Here is a 26,008-nt window from a genome sequence, read left to right as displayed (position 1 = left end):
CAATCTGATCTGATTGCAAAAGAAATGCTTTGGACAGAGCAATGTGAAAAGTATCATGATGCTTGCTGCTTTCCCTCTTTCATCATGCCCTTCTTTCTCTGTAAATATTTACAGGAGCTTGACCTGAAGAATATCTCAAGGCAGTATTTGACATGGAAATTGAATTGCAATGATGCAGGCAAAAATATAGAAGACAGTATTTTCAAATTTAGCCTGCATGCTGGATTTCTTGATCCAGGACAAAAAATCAGTATTACTGTATTCTTCTGCCCTCGTAAGTAATTTTGTGAGTTCTTCTACGGATATTTTGGACAATTTTGGCATTTTCATAGATTTGCTTAAGTCACTTTCTTTGATGAATCAAGACTAGCACTTACTTTGATGACCTCTGTGTTAACATGACTAAATTGTCAACCAAAATGCCAAAAAGACATGCTGAAGTTCTGAGAAAAAAGACGGCTGCAGACCTAACATAAAACATGGAATCATTTGCGTAGCATTATATGAAAAGTCTGTTTTGCACACAGAAGGCATTAAATGCTAGGATACCTAAATTATTTTTAGCACTGCCCCTTAATGTGTATTTGTGCCAACTGGCTTAAGTATTTACACTTTCCAAGAGTACTTGGAGTGTGTGTGATTCTCCCTCCTCCCCCCCCAACAGACAGAACTTAGACAAGAACAGAAATTTCCTTCCTCCAAAAGATACAAAGTCTTTTATATATATATATATGTACATACATACATATATACATATATAAATTTCTGAATAGTTTGCTCAGAGAACCAGAGACCAAGTAAAAAACATAAAATAGATTTCTAACAAACACTGGGAGCATGCAAGAAGATGATCATCAACCACATACAGTGGGAATGGCAGAGCATTAAGATTTTACATTATTCCCAGTCAAACAAGTGTTTTGGGTAGAGAGTAATGTAACACTGTACATTAATAAAACCCCTCACAGAACTGAGCGGTACTAACAATTGTATGTGGCCTACTGGTGGTGCCAGCATTCTTGAAGGGAAGAAAAATGTCTTGCTGGTTGGGTATGATCCAGAGTCAGCAAGTGAGTATCCCTTTCCTAAAGTCACATATTGCTGCTATTTTTGATGATACAGTTGAAATCTATAACTTCTACAAACCTCTAAGCCCTACGAACTATTTGATATAATTGAAAATTAGTTTGTAAATCCTAAAGATCTATAGGCATGAGTCTTGCCATGATTCTGTATGATAAATTGAGAATATTGTATTAAATGTTGCTCTGCATATTTGTTGTGAATATGTAAGAGCAGCATTCAATTGCATATGTTACTTGGAGCTGATTGCTTTACTTTAGAAAGTTTTTCCATTATGTATTATATCTTCTTGGTAGCTTTTATTTTCAACTTATGGTTGGTCTGTGATTTTGTTTCATGAAATGGAAAAGTAACTAATGTACAAGGACTGTTGCAGAATTGTTTAGGAAGTGGTTTTCTTTATATTCTTTTATTTTTCATTTTGAGTAACAAATCCTGACTTGTCTGAAATAGTATTTCTTTCGGCATATATTACCTGGAAAGTCTCTGACCTAATCAGTATCTATAGTTGTATTTTTTTTTTTACACTTCTGACATGTTCAATAGGTATCATTTTAGAAATAGGTATTTAAATTATTCTATTCAATTTTATATTATTTCAAATTAAACTGCTAGATGAAAGTTAAATACTATTTACTTTTGGAAGACTGAGCAAAAATATTTATAGTATATTTACTTTTTTGATGCATCAGTTTGTCTCCTTTCCCCAGTGTTCTTCCAAAATAAATCACTAAAACCCTAAGTTTTGGCTCTGAAACTTATGAAACAGCCATAAAAATGTACTTAATATAGTATTATTTTTTTTTTTTTACTGTGTAGGTTCTATTCTATACTTAGTGTTATGTTTAGTTTTGGAACTAAGTGATATGATCCCATCTGCATCTTGTCTGCAGGTCCTCAATCAATTTTGAGTGATAACTAAAGGAAGCTATCAAAAACAAATCATAAATAAAAATGTTAAAGAGCTGGTTTGGGGATAAATATGAAATTAATAAAAAATAAAATAAGATCCAAGGATACTGGGTGAATTGAAAGAAGAAATTGTTTCAGGGTGCTAGAAAATGTTAGAATGTATAAATAAGAAGGAGTTAAACAGTGGGAGCAGGAAGACGAGAAGATTGTACAGAACACAGTGATATCATAGGAGACAACAGTGGGAGATATTTCTTTTCAGATGTTCAGTTATACAGACTTGTAGAAATATGGACTTGGAATTTCACTTTTCTTTTGAAGGACATAAGGATCTACTTAAATTGTATATGGAAAGTGTGTCTAACCAGAAGAAAGCTTTTGGGTTAAGTTCTGAATTTCTGAGAAAATGTTGAGATGTGAGTCTACAAAAATATAAGTTATAAAAGTCAAGACACAAAAACATACCATGATCTCAGTTCCTTGGAGTAAAAATGTAGAGGAAAGAGGAATGGTATTATAGGATGGAAAGTGAAAAATAAACCCTCAAAAACTCCTGTGGTGTTTGAGTTGTAATTAAAAAATACACGTGTAGTTTACTATAACTCTTAGTTTATTTTGCATGTTTTTCCTTCATTTATAAATTTCTACTTTGCTTTCAGTAGGGTATCATATTTTTTCAGTGGTCTTTCAATTACTAAAACCTCCAAAATAAGTGTTGAAACTTCTAAGAGAGTATCTTAATAGAAGTTTTTGAGAAGTATGCACATGGATGGAGTAATTGTGGATCACAGGAAAATAATCACTTGTGACATATTTGTGACTTGAAACAAATCATTTTGTTTCTAAAATTCAAAGCAAATAATTTGTCTAATAGGAGATGATATAGCTGTATTTTGCATGTATTAGGTTAACATATATAGCTTGGAGAGAAAGGAAGAATATACCCTTTCAGAAGTAATTATGTATGATTAAATCTGTGGGGTTGGTTTTAAGGATGCTCAGGGCAATACTAGACTTAGAAAATAAGAACAGTCAAGCTATATGTCCAGATCTGTAATGGTTTGAGGGCCTGGGAGAGCACAGTGTCTCATTTTCTCCTGTTTCTCCATAACACTGTAGCATTTAAGACAAAGGAAATTTTACAGATTTTGTCTAATACTATTTTATGCAGCAGCTGTAGAGGAAATAATTATCCCCTAGTTGAAACAAACAACTAGCACAGTCATTATATGATGGTTGGTGCTGTTTAGGTGTTTATATTGTGAGAATGTATTAAAAAATGCTCAAGTGTTGCAAAGGCTGAAGCTGAAAAAAGCATGCAAATAAAAGACAGTATTTAAAATTACTGGATAAATTGTTTGTGTAAACGCAAATGCATGTATACATGAAGTTGACTGGTAAATAATTATCAGTTGAAGTTATTTGTATTTTCACTCTTTTCCCAATCCTTTATTTGCAGAAAAACAAATCATTGTAAAAATCAATTGCCCTTAATTTGATATTCAAAGTATTTTCTTGTGATTAGTGGTCTACTTGTACTAACCCATCACTGAAAATAATTACTTTCTTGTAACAGAGCATTAGATACAACAAAACCCACACAGGAGACCTTATTAATGAATAGGCTGGGCTAATCATCTTCATATGTTTGTACTGTAAACATGCAGTATGTGGGGATGAACAAGCCATAAGAAGAACCTTGAGTGTGGATTAATTTGTTCAAATATTCCATGATATTTGTGCATAATGGTATGGTAGTAAACTAAATGCAAGAGTTTTGTATGATGTGTGGTAATATGATTCTACCTGTTCAAAAAATTACCAATTTAATAGGGATTCTTGAGAACTGAGGAAGTATCAATTTGATCCTTTTCTGCTGTACTAATGTACTGTATTAATGGTATATGGAAAAAAATCACCGTATCTTATTGTGATATATATTAAAAAAAAAATAAAAATAGATCTGTGTGGCAAAATACTTCCAAATGTGCCAGTGAGCTAAAAGGAATTCCGTGTCCCTGGAAGATGTGATAGTTATGTAATGGGCATATGTGAACATCACACCCTCCATCTTCTAGGTTTTTTTTTCTACAACAGTAAGAGATTAAATAACTATGCCTAATAACAGGTTCTGTGGGGAAATGATTAGTTCACTTTTGATTATTATTATTATTTTTAATAGGGCTTATCATTAGCTTTTAATTGTCTGTAACTTCTCTGTTTTGAAGTCTGTATTCCAGTGTACGCAAATACTTTATTGGCACCCATTTATGTTGAAAGTGTATATATGTAGTATGGCATGAATTATCAGAAAGTCTAGGGCAACGGAACTGGCAATATTTATTTGGGAGACAAGTGTAGGAAGTGAGTAACATCTAATACAGACTTAAGAGGGTGAGAAGAGCAGATAAGGGTTTTACTTTATTCCCCCCCCACCCTCAAAAGATTGGAAAACATGCTATTAGAAAGTTAAGATTTCTTTGGGGGGAGGAGGAAGATTTATACTGATAGAGAGGATCAAGGAATATGGACATCCTTATAGAGATGGCCTTTTGAATGAACTTTTGCTGTTTAACTTGAAACCAAAACAGGTGAAGTAGAAGATGAGGGGACCTGAAATATTTCTCCTCTGGAAGTGTGTGAGATGTATCTGGAGGAGAACTTGCATATGTATATAACTGACTTGCAGCAGAAATACAACCTCTGTTTATTCTTTTATTAATATGGACTTTGCATAAGTTATAGTCCCAGCATAATATGCTAGGGAGTTAAGCAGTCGGAGCTGGATGGGTTTTCTAATGCAAACTGGACTGAAAATGAAGCAGCTATTGAATATATGCACATATATGCTTTGAAAAGTTGTGTTCCTTTATCCAGATGTCTTGTTGTTTTAAGGTAAGGCAATGAATGCTTATTTACCTTAATATATACATCCAGAAAAAAAAAAAAAAAAAAAAACCAGAGGAAATTTCCCAAATAATTGTACAGATTTTGTTATTACTCTGCAAATTTAGACAGATTTCTAACTACCATAGACTCTCCCTAAGGAAAACTTCCACATCTGCTGGACTGCTAGTTGCTAGAGAAATTAATGGTAGTATATCAAAACATTAGCAAAAGCACTTTGCTACTACTTTGAGCGTAGTCCTGAAAGGTGTAAATGACAGAATGCATATATCACATATATGTACATATACATATATACCACAGAATTCTGAATATTTAGTTTTTCCTGGCTAACTGATTTGAATACTTCAGAAAAACAAACAAAAACATACATATTTTTTATTAATACAGTTTCATCTTGTAACTCAGTTTATATGAGATCCACATCTGGAATTTCTTCTTACTGCTCACAAGACTGAAACAAAATCTGGTTGAGATTCATGTCAGTTTATGGGTGAATGGGGTGGAAGGTATTCTCAGGCTTGGCAGAAGCTTCCTTTGCACTTAATGGTGAAAAAAAAAGAAGGTAATAGACATTAACAGAAAGTGCTGTTAAGTGAAGCTGAATAACTGAAGTGTCAAAGGAAATAACAGGATGTAAAGAAATTAAGAGATTAGTATGAGGAAGAAAGATTTAATAATAATTTACAAAGGATCTTGCTATTTCTTCTCTTTAAGTGATTCCTAATTTTAAATTGTGCAGTATTCATTCTCTAGCACCCTAGTTTGTTTGATCTACACAACCTTGATTCCAGGTTACTGTGCAGTGATGGAGAAGACTTCTTCAGGATGCTGATTGCATTGTGTGTGGCAAATAACACAGGGTTTATATTATGGCTTTAGCTTTGCCATATTTGTCACATTTAGTGAAATACAAGTTTAGCTAAAACAGTACTCTTTATATACCTTTCACTTTTCCAGATAAACCAGCATCTAACTTGCTTTCCTTGTGACCTTGAGTATTTGTGACCTCAACTGCCAGTTCAGGACATAATTCTTATTAATTTCAAGTAGTTTATTTAACATGAAATATTATGAAAACTTTTGTCCTAACAATAACAAAGTAATGAACAAAACTTAATGGGATCATTCACTTTTTTTTTTTTTTTTTTTTTTTGGTCTTCTTTCCTTTGTTTAAAATGAGGACAGTTTTGTTTTGCAACATGTTAGTGTTTTGTTGTTGTTGTTGATGGGTTTTTTTCTTCCCTGACATGAGCACACATTATTAGCATTATTAGCACACATATTATGCAGTATTTCAATTTTAATAAATGTGGGTCCACATAGAGGGTGATGAGGTACACGGAAAGAGCATTCTCTGTTCTGCATTCTGGTCAAGTCAGGGATTCTATGGGAAATGTAATCATGTAATTAATTGATTTTTTATAACTTATGTGTACCGTAAGGATGAAAAGTTGGTGTGGGAAATAGTTAATATGAATACTTCAAACTATGAGTTAGTGAAAATAACATGTTCTTTGGTGCTGACATCTGCCCTTCTATTTTTCTTCCTTCATGGCATTCCTTCCTGTGGTGTTTATTGGTCACTTTACTGTATGATATACATACACAGGAAGATACGATACCAGAAATACTGTTTAGAGTACGGCTGTAGGATCTTAAGTCTGTCTAGCTTGTAGATGGGAGTAACGTGTTACTCTCTTCTTATAAGCATGTAAAAAAATCCTGTTTGGCTCTACATATGAACCTTCCTGTTCACTCTTCTGTGAACTTTTCTGATGGTGTTTCTCTCACCTTTCCCTCATAAGAGAGCTAAGTGCTAGAAAAATAAAAATGTTTTTGATATATCAAAATTTAGAAGCATGAGCTTCCTAGACTTCTCAGCAATATTGTCTCCTAAAACTAACTTCCATTTAACTTGGAAATAGTCAGATGTTGCAAACACTGCCAGAAGTTCCTATTTCATCTGGTTTTCACTTTACCAGTTCCATGTCTTAATCTGTTAACAGTGGAGAATCAAAGGGAAAGGTGTTTCTGTCAAAAATGAAAAGTTTTAAGCTTTTTGTGTTGTCTTATAACATGTGATATGGATTTATTTCTAAATACAAGAGGTATTCATTAGTTGTACGTAAAAATGTTGTTCTTTTGATGGTTTTCCAGTTGGTGGGAATAAATGAAAAGTTGGTAAATGACACTTCCTTGTTTGAAACAACATTTTGATAGTGTAACAGTTGCTAAACATTGCTTTGTATTATCAGTGAAAGAAAATGCATGTTTGCCATCCACTAGAAAGATGTATAGCAGCAGTTAGCAGGATGGTGTGAGAAAGGATGGGAATACAAGAAAACAGGGGAAGCTTTCAGTGGAGGGTAATTTAAAACTTCATGAAATTGTGACAAAATTAAAAATAATGGCCTTACGGCTTACTACAAGCAATTATTCCAAACTTTCTTAATAAATAAATCTTATGCAACATGTTCTTTATGTTAAACTACATTTTGATTAAGAAATAGTACTGATAACTTAAAAAAAAAAAAAAAAAAAAGTTCTTACTACAGCTCTTTTAGTTGTGTATATTTATGGTAAAATATATTTTTTAAAACCTTTTTAACAGCTTGTCCTGGGACATACGCATCTGAAGTGTCAGTGTGTCTAGATGATAATCCATCACATTACAAAATAACCTTGTCTGGTATTATGAAGTCACCAAAAATAAATTTTGATCCCCCCTTTTTAATGCTGATGCCAGTTCCTCTGGATGTGAAAACTGAAAGAGCCATCAATATTATTCCACAAGATTACTTAAGGTAAAAATGTCAAAATAAGTTTATTACAAAACTCCTGAATAATGCTTGTTTTCTTTTCTCGCCTGAAAAATTGAATTATTTTTTCTTTGTGAAGGCTAGTATTAATGCTATGCTTAGCAGCAGAAAGAATCTGCGTATTTTAGAGAAAATTCATGTATTTAATATTGCTCTACATCCTGCAAACTTGTGTGTTCTGTTCTCAAAATGTTACTGCTTCGCAAGGTGGCCATCTTCTGATATGTTTACTCTTCTACGTGTTTTTAAAATTATTTGTAATAGCACAAGAAATAAGAAACAAGCCCCACCAGGATTTCCTCTTATCTTTAGCCAGTTTGTTGTTTTATTTTCTCTACTCCAAAGGTTATAAAGCACTGTTTTTAAATTCAGCTGGTGTTTGGATAATTGATGGAGTGGGTGGGGTTCTTTTCACCCCCCACCCTGACCATTGTTCTTATTTACTTCCTAAGCAACATTTTACTATCAAAAAAAAAAAAAAAAAAAAAGCACAGCACAAATATTTTAAGTATGTTATTTAATGTAATAAATAACTCATAACTTTTTCATTATTCTGTGGATCACCCACTTCATCTTGTTAGTTGAATGTTTAAGAGAGCATTTTCAAGATCTTCATCATATGTAACATAACCCAGTACCACATCTATTCCAATCTGATAGAAATCTTAGTCTTTTAGAATAGTTCTTTCCAGATACTCTTATGTCTGGAAAGTGTTTGAAAATAAGCTTCTCTGGTCTGTGAGATTCAACTTGTCTTTCTGTACTTCAACAGCAAGATTATGCATTTGTTAAACTTATACAGATACCGTTCCAATACTTGAATAACTGGAAGAAAACTTTTTTAATTGCAAAAAAATAATTAAAGTCACTTTATCTTCAAATTATTAACATCTACTTGTTTGAGTTGTAGCAATTTATGAAGAGGCATGTAGTGAACTCAGTGATTGCATCTGAAAGGATTCAGTATTGTCTTGGACTGACTGGCATTGTCATTTTGGACTAGAACCATAAATTACATAACCAGGGAAATAATACATATATTGACAAATTTCCACTTAATACTGCTATTGTACAACTTGTCTGAATGCTAAAGTGCCTTGAAGTGCTATAATGCAGTTTGATCAATATTAATGAAAGGTTTAGGTTTAGGAAACCTCTGAGAAAGCATGAGTAAGGAAGTAAGTAACAGTTAAGTCTTTGGTAGCACAGTGAATAGAAATTGTTCATTATTTGGATTTTGAGCTTTTGTGGCTGATTATAAAATGTTGAGAAATGTTTGTATAAAACAAACTAGCGTCTAAATGCTAAGGGAATTTTAACTCTTCAGTTAGTTTCAGTTGGCATGTACTTCAAACCTGAAGTTATTCCTCTGTATTTAAAAAAGCAGCTTCATAAATGTGTGAATCTGTGAACTAAATTTTTTTTTTTTTTTTGTCAAACTGTGAGCACAACGATCAATACTGTTTATTTTTAATGCAGGTCATCACGAATTCAAGTTGAACTTCCCGAACTTGAACTTGAAGATGGTGACAAGATTTGCCCTTTTTCTGTACGGTTTCCAGAAGGACAAGATATAATTCTTTCATCAAATGGCACAAATATGGAACTAAATTGTCATATCAGCTTCAGATCATCTAAGCCAATTTCATCTTTAGGGACCATATTCTTCACTGATGAAGAAGAAAACAGGTAATACTTGCAATATAAATTCATCTGGGGACATGGTCCAAACTGTCAAAGAAAGATGTGAGACATAGGACTTGTAATGAGAACTGGTTAGATGAAGGAATACAATAATAATTCTGGAAAAAAAAAGAGAATGACATTTAGAAATATGTTCCTTTTTTCAACTAGTTTATAATTCCAAAACACAAAATTCAGATCTGGTCTCTAAGGTAACATTTATCTATATGGTAACTTGTATTGTCTGCCCTTAGTAAGTGGAAGCAGATCTGTTATTATTGTTCTACATAAATATAAACATTTTTCAGGATTTGTCTATTTAGTTCATCTTTTCCCTTGGTGTGATGAATAGGTGTACTCACGAGCAGTAAAAGATAGATACTGTTGTGATTAAAAGCTATTCCTAGTTGCTATTTTCACTCAAGCAACTATTTTGAGGATTAAATATCTCACTCTAAAGTTTAGACCATGATTTTTCCTAAGCATAAAACTAAATTATTTCAATGCAAGTGTTGTGGGCATTTTAGTTACTGTTGCTCACATTCAACTATTAAAAAAAAATACATTTTTCTGCATAGATCATCAGCCACAAATCTCTTCATTTTTACTCATTTTAACTATTTGTAAGATTTAATCATTGTGTAGGATACAACTCATAAATGTGTGCTAAAGCTTGTATTAATTATGAGAAAAGGTAATTTAGGCATATGATGAGATCTGAAATATAACTGCTGATCAGGCACAATATTTGGTTTTAATAAGTTTTTTTTTTGCACTAGCAGCTTCTCAAATCTTGCTATAGAAGAATAAAACTTTCTGCTGTGCAATAAATTTTTTTCTATATTTGCCATTAAAATGAAATAAAGAATACCATCCTCGATTTAAGGGCAAACTTAGTCTTTCTGAGAAAAATATACCAATTAAAGTTATAAAAGTAACGTTAAAAGGCATTCATGCTTATGAAGGTGAAAAAAAATCATGCTTGGGAATGGCAAATCATCTTAAAAATGTTGCTGTGTTTTAAAATAAAGTAGGTAGCTGGTTTTTTTGTTTGTTTGTTTGTTTGTTTTTTGTTTTTTTTTAAACATTACTAACAACACTGGTTTCCCATGTGTATGTGATTTCCTGTCAGTGAGTTGCATAGGCTGTACAAGCAGATGATATAAAATATGAAAATAAATGGATGAAATAACACACCATCCAAATCAAAGGGATTCTGTGTGTGCTATTAGTCAGCATGACAATATTATTCATATTGGCATTTGGAAGAAATTATTTTTTATCATAAGTGGAAAAAAATCTTTCCTTCAATTGGAGAAGTCAACGTAAGATTTTCTAATCTAGGACAGATAGTTATTATTCTAATAAAATCTATAATGTGCCCAGGCGTCAGTTTCTTTACTACTGTTAATATTTCACTGTTCATTGATATTACACTCCATAATAACTCGTAGTTGCAATTTTTGTTATCTGCACATCTGCCCTCATTCTTTTCCCTGCTCCAAGGTCATGGGAGATGTATGGAATGTGTTTAAACCTCAAATCTGACTGAAACAATTATATAAGCATTTGAGCAGTTTGTTTCAAACTGTTTGACTAATGAATTTAAACTGCTTTGTTAATTTAAGACAAGATTTGGGGGCCTTCTCAACCTTTAATAATAGAATAATAAAATCAAGACATAACCCGTATAAAAGGAAACTGATCTTGAATAGGTTCCTGGTTTCTTTAATAGGCCATGAAACCTCACAGCATCAGTGAGAACATACTAACTTTGCTAGTATATTCCCTTTATATTTCCATTTTCAAAGCAACAAAATTATATTTTAAAATTATTAGAACTGAAACTTTAAGCTTCGGTATTTTATGTTCGGTGTTCTAGGGTGGAAAAAAATATGAGTTAAATTTTAATTCCTATCTTGTTAATATTTAGTCTATTTTTAACTATTTGAATTGAAACCAAGTTATGCTCTGTACTATTTTGTTTTTATATAAATCCAGGCCTAAAATATCAGTAGGATTGATTTGCATAGTCTGATCGTGCAAATCATGATTTTCCTGTAAATCAAGAGTGAGCACTGGGTAGAAGATGGATATTGTTGAATTTGACTACTTTACAGAAAACAAGGCAATCATGTTTAAAAAAAAAATAACTTTATATGTATCTGTAAGAGAAAACTAAGGAGATATATATTTGTCCTTTAGCAAGTAATTTACTGTGTCCATGGATTACATTAAATGGATCATAAGTAAGTTCATTAATATTAATTTAATGACTACCTTGGATGAGAATTTGAAGTTAATTTCTAATATTACTTTTAATCTCTGTTCTCTCTTTGTGCTTCTTTGACTCCAAAACAGATTAACTGACATTACATTGCACAGGGCTGACATAAATAAAGAAATTAAAGGTAGCAAAATCCAAGAATGTCTTGGCCAAGTGTTTAAGAAATGGGAAAACTATTCAGTTATGAAACTTATTTTCTTCTACTTGAAAAACTAAATCAAAACAAAACAAAAAACCACACACACAAAAAAACACACAGTGTGGTGATTTAACACCTGTGCAAAGCTAAGCACAGCCATGCCATGCTCGCACTCCCCATCCTCGAAATGACAGGGAGAATGTAAGATGGAAAAAATACTTGTGAGTTGAGATAAGGGCAGGAAGATCACTCAACTATTGCCATCATGAGCAAAAAAGACTCAGCATAATGCAATTTATTGCCCACTAATAACAGACCAGATCACTGTGAACCACCTTTCCACCATTTACCCTCCTCTATGTCCTCGTCCTCCCTCCCCCACTCCCCCGCCCCAAGCAATGCAGAAAAATGGGGAATTGGGGTTGTGGTCAGTCCCTGATGCTTCATCTCCACCGCTCCTTCATGGTAACTCCCTGCCCCTGCTCCAAAGGCAGCAGCTCTTCAGGAACTGCTCCCACATGGCTCCGTCCCACGGGGTCCATCCATCCCCCAGGAGCAAACTGCTCTAGCATGGGTCCCCCATGGGTGGGCGGCAGCTCCCCCCAGACCCCCTGCTCCTGCAGGGGCTCTCCATGGGCCGCAGCCTCCTCCAGGCCACATCCACCTGCTCCACCGGGGGCTCCTCCACCCATGGGGGGGGCTGCAGCGTGGAGGTCTTCTCCATGTGGGACCCATGGGCTGCAGGGGGACAGCCTGCTCCACCAGGGGTCTCTCCCTGCACAGCCCGCAGGGGAACTGCTGCTGCCTGCCTGGAGCACCTCCTGCCCTCCTGCTGCACTCACCTGGGGGCTGCAGGGCTGGTTCCCTCACATGTTCCCACTACTCTCTCCCAGCTGCTGTAGCAAAGCTTCTCCCCCCCCACCCCCCCTTTCTTAAATCTACTGTCCCAGAGGCACAAACAGCTCTGGTCAGTGGCTGGTCCCTTTTAGATCCGGCTGGAGCTGGCTCTTATCCTTACTTGGGGCAGCTGCTGGGTTCTTTCCTGCTTTTTCCAAAGCCTTCCTACATAAACCCAATACAATGAGAATATTGTGTTTTTATATTTGTCCTCCAGTTGTGATTACATCTTTTAATTTGCTAAGCAAATAAATAGTTCAGCAGGAAAGAAATTTCTCTGCCATCCTGATTTGAAATGACATTTAAGTAAAAAAGATAAGTAGGAAACAACATGTACATCATGTGTCATATAAACCAAAGAAATGGTGCTCTGGACAGCACAATACCCCAAAATACCTATGTGGTGGATAAATGAATTGCTGTAATCATTGGTGACACAAATGTGGTCTGTGACTTCTGTGTTCTACACTTCTCAGTTTTCTTTCCTTTCACTGTGGATCTGGGGAAACTCATGCTATTTCTGTTTTTGTTTTGGTTGGAAGCTCAGGAAAACAAGATATCAGTGATCTTAGCATTTGATAATAACATAATGAAGCAGACACGATTGGTACAAGGTAGCTATTAAGAGTTCCAGTTGTTTTGGTAGTCCATGAGATCTCAGTGTCTCATGGAAGGAAATGTTATGTTGCCTTCTTGTGCTGGGAAGCGTGCCTAAACTTTACCAAGTTAGCAGTCTCCTTAATACGCTCATACATATCTACTGCAATTTTAATTTATTTTTTTCTTCAGAGACGGAGTTCATTTATTTCATTAAAATATTTTCTAAATCTGGAACTTTCAGTTTGAGGACACATCCATGCTCTATAATAAATTTTATTGTGGAATATACTGTCTTTCACCATTTCAGCATTTGCATCCTCATCCATGTACTCTCTTACTGAACCAGGAGGCAGAAAATAAAGTGGTCTGGATATCTTTTATATTTGTCTTTTCTTCTTGTTTTGAAATATTTTGATTGCCACAACTAAATATAAAAATATCACCTTTGTATTTTGTTTTGAACAGATTCTCCCTTCAGGTTGCTGCAACAGCAGAGAATTGCCTTCTTACTTTATACCCATATTTGGCATTTCACATCTCTGATCAGCAAGTTACTTTGATAAGCAGTAAGTAGTCTGCATTTTAACTCTTCAGATTATATTATGCCTAGTAGTATTAGGAAAAGATAAATTGATAATAAGGTGTTTTGGCCTTCAAAGAATGTCACAAGAAATAAAGTTACTAAATTATTGGATTGATTTTTTGATAGTGTAATTTAACAGAATTGTGATCTTGGGATAGCTACAGTAAATAGGAGTATTGGGTTCTGTGTTTTTAAACTATTAAAAAAATGTTTCATGTTATACTTGTGAATAATCCTGTATTTTATTCTTTGTTTACCTATGCATAACAAAATGAAAATGTAGTTGTAGCGTGTATGTATTAGCTTATGTAATCTTTATCTGTAGTATTAGTTTATCTAATCATTATCTGTAGTATAATCAGTGGAAATATAACATATGTTAGCATATGTTATATAACTTTTTAGAGAATTTTGGTTGGTGCTGTAGTGGTCAATATTTCTTAAGGCTGTGCACTGCCACATCTCCTATGCCAGTAGTAGTTATGCTAGTATTTCTGGTTTATTACCAGAGTTTCCTTTTGCCAGATCTTCTAGATCACTATATAACACCAACAGCAATCAAAGTTGTCAAAAGAAATAATATTTATTGTTCAGACCTTAACTGTGCTGATTACACAGAATGACACTGTATATGTTTTTGAAACATTGCATTGTGTAAAGGCCAGTTAGTCATCCAGCATGTCCTTTTAGTTTCACTTTGTGATTTTTTTGAGCTTTTAATTAGACCTCATTTAATGGATAAATTTAAAAGTCAGAGTTTCTAGATTGTTGCATGAATCATGAAGAAACTCCTAAGAAGGCAACACTTTTTTTTTTTTTTTTTTTTTTTTTGCTACTTCCTAAGTAGCTCACTCCAAACACTCCTTCAGTTGACAAGATCTTTTTCTTCAGTGTTTATATTATTCTTCCTTCATGAGCTTTTTCTATTCACTGACCAGTTTCAGCACTCTCCTTCCCTGTTCTACATCAGGAGAGTTGAACTGTAACTAGAAATATGAATTTGGATAATGTAAGTTAAATGTAGATTTTTTTAAATGCAAAGAGGCATATATGAGTTTTATAATTTCTGTATATGTCCTGACAAAACTGATGGGTCGCTAAAGCATACTTTTGAGCCTAGTTTGTAACTTACGGGGTGTTGAGTCTGAAAGAGTTTGATAACTCTATACCAAGACTTGCTACTTAAAGAGCTATGATCAAAAATCCCTTAAGAATATTTGTTTCGTGACTTAGAATTCTTGAATTAGCGCTGCTTTGATAGGCGATTTTTGTCCTGTACAAGATACAGTTAATGGAAAGAAGATGTAGGTAATTTTTTTTTTTTGTCCCCAATGTAATGACCAGAATGGTATCTTCATAATGAGTCAAGTAAGAGCTGTTACTTGATTTAATTTGATTTAATTGAAATAACTAAAAGTATAAACAGATATCTGCTTTTATAAACCATTAGAGCACTGACGATGAAGGTATGTTTTACTCAACTGCAGCTTGTAATCTTGCTCTATAGACAGTAAAGTCTACAGTAGTGGAGAAGTTATTCTGCATCCACATTATACTCCACCATCACTTCCCCATAGTACTTCCTCAAGTTCCTTTGGTGCAATCACTGAATCAACCTATGAATATTCCCAGTCAGGTATAATATATCTGTTTACTTTAAACACTTTAAGCTCTTGCAAGTATTTTTTGGCTTACTACTTTAAAAAGATGTGTTTCACATTTGTATCTTTTGCTTAAAATGCTTGTGTGTGTGTAATTGAGGAATACTGGAGAGGCTGTTCTTTCCAGTGACACCATGGGAAACCTGGCCTAAAGTATTTTAGCAGAAAAGACACTCCTGTCTTTTAGCAGATTAAGTGGAAGGGAAATCAACCAAACTACTTAAAAACAAACAGTCAAACAAAGAATACAATGGTCCCATTTGCAATAAAATGTCTGTGGAGGAACTGGCAGAAAAGTAACTACTGAACAGACCTAAGGGGATTAGTTGCTAAGAAGGGCATTGTTTCTGTAGTCATAAACTAACTAACCATAGAGAAGTCAGGCTAGATTTCAACATGTTTACTGTATTTATGAAGTACTGTATAAAAACAACTATTGTCAGTGGGACTCAGTTAAAGTGCTGCTGTATGGGAATTAAGCCCGATAGATCTTCTGTAAGGTTTCAGGTGACTAATATCTGAGGCTGTTGACATCTCTCTTCTTTCAGCTGCTAGTTTTCTTACTTATGAACAGCTAAAGTTACTGCTGCTGATTCACTACTGTTAGAATTCCACATTTGCAGATCTGCAGATGTTTGTGTGATCATTCTCTATGATATTAACACGACAATGAGTTTAGTTAAACGGACTAAACAATAGGTCTTTAACAACATGGTTCAATTTCAGTGGAATGATGTAAAACAAGTTCAAAAGAACAACTCAGTTTCAGATCTAAAAAGGCAATAACCTCTGGCAAAGGTGGCAGTGACAAGATAAGAAAGTAGCCTCGTCAGCCAGCCGAACTGCATCTTACTAAGGACAAGAGTCTCCTCTTTTGCTTGTGTTGCACTATATTATTTTTTTCCTTAAATCCTAATAAATAATTATATATAATATATATATATATAAATAATAAGTAATTTCTTATCAAATCAAATAACTGTGCCAGGCATTAAATAGTTTTATTTTTGCATCATTTAATGAAACAATAAACCTGAATAGTTGATTGATTAAAATGCAGATAAAACTACAAATATTGTTTCCATATCTGAAGATGTATCTTGTCTAAGCTATTTGTCCTATGAAAAGAGTTGTATTGTTATATTTTATGCAATACTGCTGCTGTAAAAAAAACTAGTAGTAGTAAGAATATGTAATTTAAGTTTTGAGCAGGTCAAGGCCTAATAAGGGTGAAAAGTCCAAAGACTTACTTAAGGGAAGTAACTTACTTCCCTTACTTAAGGGAATAGGCTTACTTACGCTGATACAACACCTGATAAATTGTTTGAATACAACTCAGTTATTGAGGCATGCTGTGTGATTGGGGTGAGGAATTATCGTTGTCTAGCTGGTAAAGCAACAGCTACTGGAACTGCACGAAAGGCTGGTTTTTTGTTTGTTTGTTTGTTTTAAGATTACTGTTTATGATTTTGTAAACCTTGTCTTTTTTTTTTTTTTTCTGTCTGGATAAAAAATTTCACTTTAAGTGAAACTAGATTCTAGAAATAGAATTTATTCTATTCCCAAGACATGTGTGTCCCCCTCTGTGTCATTCAGAGTTCGATACTACCCTTGAAAGTGAAAGTGATGAACAGACGAGTGAAGAGAGTAAAGCTGATAGTCCAAGTGATGGGAGAGAAAATAAATCTGAATTATCATTTTTTCCTGACAAGGACAAAGAACAGTACATCTTCTTTCAGAAAGCTCTAACTGCTGTTCAGAATTGGTTCACTCTCTTTGGCTGGTCTAAGGGACCAAATCCTACTTCAATACCATATTCACTAAGACGGTAATTCATATTTTCTTTGAACTAACTTGTGTCTGCCTAATAAAATGTTAATATATATAGTAAGATGATTTGGATATGAACAGAGGAACATAGAGACACTCTAATGCATAGTTTTATATTAAAATCATAGCATCTATGCACTGTTTATATGAAAATGTCATTTCAGTTATTTTTCATTTTCTAAAATATAGTTCCAGATAATGTGCTCTGATATATTACAATGCAGTGATATATCATATCTGCATATACAAATATACAGTTAAAACTAGATATCACTCTTTAAACTGAAATCTACTTTTCTCCCAAAATGAGCACAGGTATATCAGTTGTCCCTCCTTTCATGGCATAAATAAGTTTTAGACAATGTCTTTTTCCCCACATAATCTGAAGATCAAGAGACAGATGGGGAAGCAAATTTAATAATCAGAAGTCTTGCAAACACCCTGGAAATATATCAGTTTTGGGGGCATCACTTAGTTGATTTTGTCTAGTTTGGTACTAAATAATGAAGAAACCAATCTCCTGGGACACATATAGGCATTTATCAATATGATAGAAATCAAAGTTATAGTTGGCAGAAAGCTATGATAAACATAGATTTATTTATGAAGCAGTTGATATATACTTATTAAACATGCAATTCTTATAAAAATTTTACATTATTATAAAAATTCTGTAGAAAGAAAAAGGTGCTATACTTTTCAGCCTTCTTTCCTGATGTTTATGCTTCTTGCTTTATTAAATTTATCATTGTCAGTGATTCAGTGATACAATAATTAAATCTTAGCTTGTTTTGTTCGTTTAAGAGTAATATTGTAAGCCTTTTCTCTCTTAGCGATGTCTGTAAAGCCCAGAGGAGTTCTTCTCAAGAAAATGTTTTTAAACAAAACCTTGGCAAAGATACTAAGACTGTTTATGGCATGCTATTCCACCTGAGCGGACAGTTGTTACCTGGCTTTACACTGAGCTGGTCACTGCCCCTTGATCCTGTTGAACAAATTTTACAGCTCCATTGGCAGCATTCTACGTTCCTTGATTTCCTTAAGTAAGTACACGTGTGGTAAAATCTTTCTTTCTTTCTTCCCCCCGCCCCCCCTTTTAATTAGTGTAGTTCAAAATTCCAACTAAATAGTAGGCTAAGGGCCTTTTTTATAGTGCATGTTTTGTGATATAAATTAAAATTTATAATAGAAAAGTCTTATCTTTTTTTTTACTAAGGTATTCTCTGCAGCTTCCACTAATTGAGGTGTCCTTTGGTAGGGTTATATTCAACACAGGGATTCTACAGGAACTCTCTTCCCACTGTTATGAAAGAAAACAACTATTGACCTCATCTCTTAGACTGAGTAGAAGTTGGATCGGGTTTTTTATGAATGATTTTAGCATTCCACTGATGCTTGTTGCTCTGTAATCAGCTTTAGCAATACATTTTGTAAACTTAGTAATATATTTGTCTTTCATATTAACAATATGCCTAGAAATGGAAGCACTAATCCTGCTGCTGAACAGATTTATCTACTACCAATCTTCATGGACAGTCTTATTTTGTAACGTAAAATGGAACAACTGTCAAAGAGGGCGCAAATCAAAAAAGGTTAATAAACTCTTTCTTTATCCTTCATGTCTGTTGCTGTGAAACAGAAGACAATTAACTTTAGAGAAATTCTAATGTCAAAAGTTCCTTACAGATCACTAGAAGACCTGAAACACAGCATCTCTGCGTCTTTTCAGCATCCTTGTTAGTGTTCGAGAGGCTGTCCTTCCATTTAAGAACTATTTACTTACTGTCCTAAATACAAGCTTTTCATTTGAAAATAATGGATCATAATGTAGTTGTATCTGAACTCGTAATGAGATCAATGCACACTGTTTCTTATGTAACAGAAAGATCAGTAGTTGCAATGATATACCAGCAGACACAACAAGCATTTTTCTCATGCTTCAGGTCTGAAAGCAGAATAATGCTCAAAGTAGCATCATAAACAAGCATCTCTTCTATGATATCTATCAACAGAGCTATACAAAAGAGTGCTAAATTACAACTTTTTAAAACTTCACGTAAACAGGAAACCATGCTGTTTACCTACTTTTATCTCAAACACATCTGTCTGTTCTGTTCTAGAATTGTACTTTCAATAATTCTATCTTCCTGGGAACACTAAGTCACCTCATTAGATCCCATAAGCTTACTCAATGCACTGAATCAAAAAGCCTGATGGAAGACTGTAAAAAGAGCTGTGCACAGCTTGTTAAATTTAAGTATCTTAAAAAAAAAAAAAAAAGCTAAAAAGCTGTCTCAATCTTCACAATGATAGCAGTGTGACACTGCTATCTATAGCAGAGCAAGCAAGTGAACAAACAGTAAAAAAAATGTTGGCATTAATGTTGTAAACACTCTCAAACAGGGAAGGGGAAACAAAGGTATTATCTGGATCCAAAACAACATTGAACCTTTATCTGAAACATTCAGCCATGTCATTCATTTTAAAAATAATTCAGAATATCACTCTTCTTTGCATCATTGATATATCATAGTAGATATTCTGGAGGAACCATTGCAGCAATTGTAGAACAGTAGCTTTGGCTTTCTTTAGTAAGAACAATGCTTACAGATTCCTGTTTTCACAGTTTCAACATCCATTCTGATACTAAATAAAAAAAATTGATGGATACATCCCACAACATTGAATCTTAAAGGCTGGAGTCATTAGGCAATGGACTGCTAAGAATGTCTTGGCATCATATTATTAATGCCACCCTGTTGATTATTCTTCTGAAGGAATGTCACATCTATCCAGAGAACAAGGCATGGAGAATGTTGAAATATGAATGATCCTCTAAGTAGATTTAAGAGTTTTTCTTGTTTAAGGCTATTTAATAGCCAAATTTTAATAAAAGCCTTCAATCTTACTGAATTTTGTACATTAACTCACTGACGTACTCAGAGCAGAACTGGAGCAATAGCCAGTTAGTCAAGGCTGAATTGAGCACCTCTGTATGCAGATACATCAATGGCTGATGACTGATGTGATCTGATGTTTGGAAATGAAAACATAATCAATAACAGTCGTAGCAAAACTATATAGGTTGAGAACCAGTTCTAGCTGGACTCCTGTGCTTGTATATATAGATGATTATATAATGATTATATAGATGATAATAGATGATTAAATTTGTGCTCAGTATATGCTTAGCATTATCCTGTTAGTTTCTGCCTGTTCTAGTTTGCGCGAGTCCTATCAGATTTTGTCATTGTTTGTGCTTTATGGATAGTATTCTTCTACCTGTGCATTTTAGGATTACCTAGGATGCTTTCATTTCTTCACAGCTTGTTATTTAAGAGTGCTTTTAGATCCCAGTGAAAAAAATGTCTGACATTTGGACTGCTGGCACAACTGTATAATAATACAGTGCACAAATGTAATGATGGTAGGACATACAGAGTCAGCCTAGAGATGAGTAATTCATGTCATCTGCTATCCCTACGTGTTCATTGTGATTTGCAGAAAGTGCAGCATTCCTTCCTGTAAAGCCCAGGAGAGCAATCAGAGAATAGAAACATATACTCTTCAGCTTTCTTCCCCCTAACTACTACTTTCTGGTCAGCATGGTTGAAATAAAGTGTGATTCATCTTTCAGGTTTTTCAGCTACTGAATGAGGAGGATGTCATTGACTGTTCTAAGCAACGTTCCTTGGTATTTTACCATTACAGTTAAGGAAACGTTTGGATATTTTACAGTACAAGTAGGATTAACTCATTTGTTGCAAGCTGTGTGTGTTGAGGAGCTACATCTTAATAATGTGAAAATGGTGATCTTTGAGAACTGTCATCATTTTAAATATCTACTTTATCCATATTATATATTATTTTAAATATCCACTTTATCCTTATATTACCCTATTATGAGGAAGGATTCTTTGTAAGACAGTGTTCTTTGGTAACAAAAGCTGGCAAATTATGAGAACATTCAGTTAGATAGAACCCATGTTGACTATGATCATAGCATATCCCAAGTTCAAAGGAACCCACAAGGATCATTGAGTCCAACTGCTGGCTCCACACAGGACTGCCCAAAAATCAGACTATGTGTCTGAGAGTGTTGTCCAAATGCTTCTTGTACTTCAGAATGCTTGGTGTCATGACCACTTCTCTGGGTAGTCTATTCCTGTGCCTGACCACTCTCTTGGTGAAGAATCTTTTCCTAATAACCAAACTGGCAGCAGCTGCCAGAAGCAGCTGCATGGCATGCTGATACAAAACATTGGTATATAGCTTTTTAGAGGATGAAAATCGTAGATTGCGCCTATTCCCATATATCTACCAACTAAATACTTTGAAAGGATGATAGAACATCTAAAAAGATAAATGATGCATAGCTTCCTTCTTTAATCATTTGGAAAGATTTGAAGTTTCAAAGGGATTTCAGAGAACAGAGCTTGTGATTTAGTTGAAAATGGGAATTTCAGACATGGTGAATTTAGAATCAGACTACTACTTGATGCTATTTTGGGTCCTTGATTAAAATATTTCTGTTTTAAAAAACATGCTGGATAATTTTATGAAATATGAAATTTTATCTGAGACGATAATGTCACTATGTAAAATATGGAGACAAACATGTACTCCTACCAGCACAATACAGTTCTGTGGGATGAGAAATAAACTGTCATGCTTCTAATTTCAATCTGTGATGTATGACTTTTAATACACAAAGCAAATTGAATTTGGACTGCATGGTACAAGAAAAGTATGTTTATTTCATTTGAATGAGGGACTAGTTAAATAACAAGAAATGCTCATGTGATTATTTTTCACATTAGCTGTGTTAAAACACGGAGAGCAATGTAAGTCTAGATACATTAGAAGAGTTTTTCTGACATAAAAGTCAGGAAACTTGTGATGTCATGAGAAAAATAAATCTAATAATTCTTCACTACTTTCCTCTCCAAAGTTTAAACTGTATCATTTGAAGTAAAGGATAGTTTTTCTTCAACTGAAAGGTAGCTCTATTTTTTTAGTACCGGGCCATTGTGATTGCCTTTTTTTACAGATGTTACTTTTTTCTATTGTGTTTATTAGTCTATTAGTTTATTAGAAAGCAGATGATAGGTCGGTTTGACAATTAATGAAGTTTTGAAATACCTTTGCTTACACCCACAAGACTTCCAGTATTAGATCTACAGACAAGATATAAGCATTATTAAGTTTTAATTCTACTGATGTTATGTAACAGTGGTTCTTTGGCTTTAACATGTGTATTACATGTTTTGAGGTTTTGTGCTGCAATTAGTTCTTTATGGAGGAGCAGTTCTCATAAAGAAACCACCCTGATAATAAACAGTTACCTTGCCACCCCATTACCTTTTCCTTTTTTATGATCTTAGAAGCCAAGGAGCATGTCTTCCTCATGTTATGCCAGAATTCCTGCTTGAACCTGGTGATTATAAGAGGTGGATTGAAGTGCAAACTCGGTTGAAGGTAGTTTTTTGTTTCTTTATTTGTTTATTTTTTAAACAAAGACCACATGTTTAGTGTTAATCCTTCAAAGTCTAATGCAAATTCTCTGTGGACCTTGAGTAGTCCTACTGTGGTGACTCTTTAGATTCTATAAATCAAAGCAGACACATAAGGTTAAACAGAACTTTAAGCTGCTGCATTTACACCCTTCCCCAGGTTTTCTCTTCCATTCCTTCTAATAGCTCTGATACCTGTTATTAATTCTGAACACCTTTTTTTTTTTTTTTTTTTTTTTTTTCCAGGATGGAATTAATTTTACTGCTTCCCATTCATTATATATATATATATATGTAAAACACAATATAATTTTGATTCTCTGTCTTGATTGCTGTTTTAAATACCTGTTGGTTCTGTACTGAGCTTCTTATTCTTGAGATGGTGTTGAATTATGAATGATTCCAGTGCTGGTCATTATTACACTATAGAAGACATCTCACTCATTTATGCCTTTGATTTATTGTTGTCCTCTTGTGAATTTTCTGTCCAAACTGTTGAAATTAACTGCTATTAATGTTGAAAATAACTGCTATCTTTCCTTTACTTGGAGGCCCGCATGACTGAGTTGAAAAAAGGAGATGGGAAAAACTCCGATGTGTTTAGCAACGAACATCTATTCATTCTGGAGGACAGCGTATTTGAGACAATTAGCAAACGAGCTTGGACAGATGTGCTACTGCAAGTATACAAGGTAAATTGTAGACACATTAGCTACTTATATTCTGAAGAACTAATGACAAAAAACTGTTTTGAAAAACTGTTTTGTTTACTCAAGTTATTTTTTGAAACAGATCTTTTAAAACTAAATATTTCTCAAATATTTTATTCTTCTGTAACAGCTTATCTGGTATTAGTTTAAATAAGAACACTTCAGTTGTCTTAGTTCTGAAACTAGCACTGAGCTAATGTGTTTCAGTTAGGAAATACTGTCAGAGAAAACTGCATTTTACAGGATTAAATGTTATAGAATTTTCTATTACAAAGAGAAAACTATGCCATACCTTTTTGTAATCCTGCTTAGAAGCCTTTTCCACTGGAAATACTTAGCTGACTAGACATATGCAGCCATTGTGTTATCTTATATTAGACTGGAATTTTTAAATAGATTTTTAAATAGCATTTTTGTAATACTGTCTAAGTAATTTTGTAATTTTGTCTAAGACCTGAACTTGGTCAATATGGACCTCTGAAATTGTATTTAATTTTATTTTTGCTGATGTTAGATAAATATTTTGGATATTTGAGTTTTCCATAGTATTCCTGGTGTGCTCACAGATGATCAGTAATGTTTGTACATTTGAAAATAAGTATTTTCACATTTCTATGCAAAGGGACAGAAAATAAATGAAACATATAAATATTACATGTATATGGGCTCTTCAGAAAAGAAATGGGTATATTAGAGTGACTCCCATGACGGGTTCCAAAGATGATAAAGTTTTGTGCATCTCTGATACAAGGAGAGTCTGAGAGAGCTGGGACTGTCCAGCCTGGAGGTGAGAAAGGTCCAGGGGGGATCTCACCACTGTGTGCAAATATCTGCAGAGAGAGCGTAATGAAGGCAGAGACAGACTGCCTTCATTATGCGAGAACTAGTGCATTAAGGGAAGTTTTGCAGTGCAGTAATTGAAGTTCATGGAGTAGGGTGGTTCCCAGTAGATCTGTCATCTCTCTGACCATTGGTGTATACAGAACATGACAGAGGACATTGTTGCTGGGGATATGAAAGTAGTTCAGGTTTAGATAAGCTTAAACCTTTTGTGAAGTCATGTTCTTCGTCATTCTAGTTTCCTTTTTCCTGCATGAGAAACATGTTTCAGTTACTCATTCATTATTCACTCATCGTTCTGTCACATGACAGTACATTTTTACAGACTTGTAACATCATATTTGTCTTCCCTGTCCTTCTAATGTCTTAGAAATTGTACTTCTCTGCTTTACTTTTTAGCCATACCACATAAGGCCAAAGCTTACATGGTATTCAATTAGACATAGTAAAGAAAAAACAGAAATCTTAACATTACTTTATATTGAATCTAGTCACTTGACATTCAATGACTTGTTCTCTCTTTCATACCTTTTTGTTCAACCCATTTTTGACAAGGACGGCCGTGACTGTTGCTGAACAGGGTTTTTTAATTATTTTATTCATTTTGTAAAGAAAGCATCTGAACAATAAAGAAAAACAGGATATGAACTGTCAAGACAGCAAGATTATTTCATATAAAAATATTTATTGAGACTAGTTTTTAAATATTCTGAAGTTAAAAAAAAAAAAATATTCATAACAGGATTTTCATTAAAATGAAAATAGAGACAAGTTTTTTTGTGACTATGACAGCTTGATTTCAAGAAAGATAAGATGAAACAGAATCCTTTCTTACACAAACAGCAGATAACAAAGAAAATGTTAAAAGAATTCATCTATTCACCAGGGATATTTTGTTATCCAATTTTATTTTGGAAATAAAATGCTTAGAAATGCTTTATAGTATTCTCTATCAGCCAGAATGTCATCCATACTGCTTTCAGGTCCATACCTGATACATTATGGTTCACTTTCCTGTTATGAAAACTTCAGTTGCTGCAGAAGTTCCAGATGAAAAAGCATATACATAACTCCAGCTTATCAAGTTTGTTCTGAAAAAAAAAAAAAAAAAAAGGTAGAGTCTATAAGGAATAAAAGGGAACTTCATAAATCATAATGGTATACTTCAAGCTTTCGTTTTGAGAAAGGCCTAAAATATTGCTGGTATTCTAAAAATCTTGAAACTCTAGGATAATGGAAATATATGTACTGACAATAAAAGCGGTATTTTACCTTATGAGTCAAGGCAGATTTTCAAGAAACACGATTTATCTTTAGATTTACTGAGCATGTAGTAATGAGGATCCTTTTTATAGTTACAAGTTATAGCATTTCCTAACTTTATCTCGGAAAATTTTTGTAGATACAGTGTACTATATGCTAATGCCCTGTTCCCTCAACAGGATCTAAATAGTAATGTAGATATGGACATCTTGAATTAGGATGGATTTGAATTTTCTTGGTAAAAGACAGTAAAAGAATGTTTGATGGGTAAACAACAT

General features: G+C 33.9%; 1 protein-coding gene across 1 annotated transcript in view; it reads left to right on the top strand.

Moving 5' to 3' along the window:
* The window catches only part of CFAP47 (cilia and flagella associated protein 47), a gene marked incomplete at both ends in the record, with an annotated part of 301,646 nt that overhangs the window by 41,888 nt on the left and 233,750 nt on the right, over nucleotides 1-26,008 (top strand). Inside the window, 9 exon segments of the mRNA XM_082784753.1 lie at nucleotides 115-274; nucleotides 7,517-7,709; nucleotides 9,204-9,413; nucleotides 13,796-13,896; nucleotides 15,421-15,549; nucleotides 17,171-17,402; nucleotides 18,238-18,447; nucleotides 22,789-22,882; nucleotides 23,469-23,609. Of these exon segments, the coding sequence (XP_082640879.1) occupies nucleotides 115-274; nucleotides 7,517-7,709; nucleotides 9,204-9,413; nucleotides 13,796-13,896; nucleotides 15,421-15,549; nucleotides 17,171-17,402; nucleotides 18,238-18,447; nucleotides 22,789-22,882; nucleotides 23,469-23,609 (1,470 nt within the window).

The sequence above is a fragment of the Aythya marila genome (assembly GCF_965140915.1).
Source record: "Aythya marila genome assembly, chromosome: 1".
Classification (NCBI taxonomy): Eukaryota; Metazoa; Chordata; class Aves; order Anseriformes; family Anatidae; genus Aythya; species Aythya marila.
This window is presented reverse-complemented; position numbering and strand designations above follow the sequence as displayed.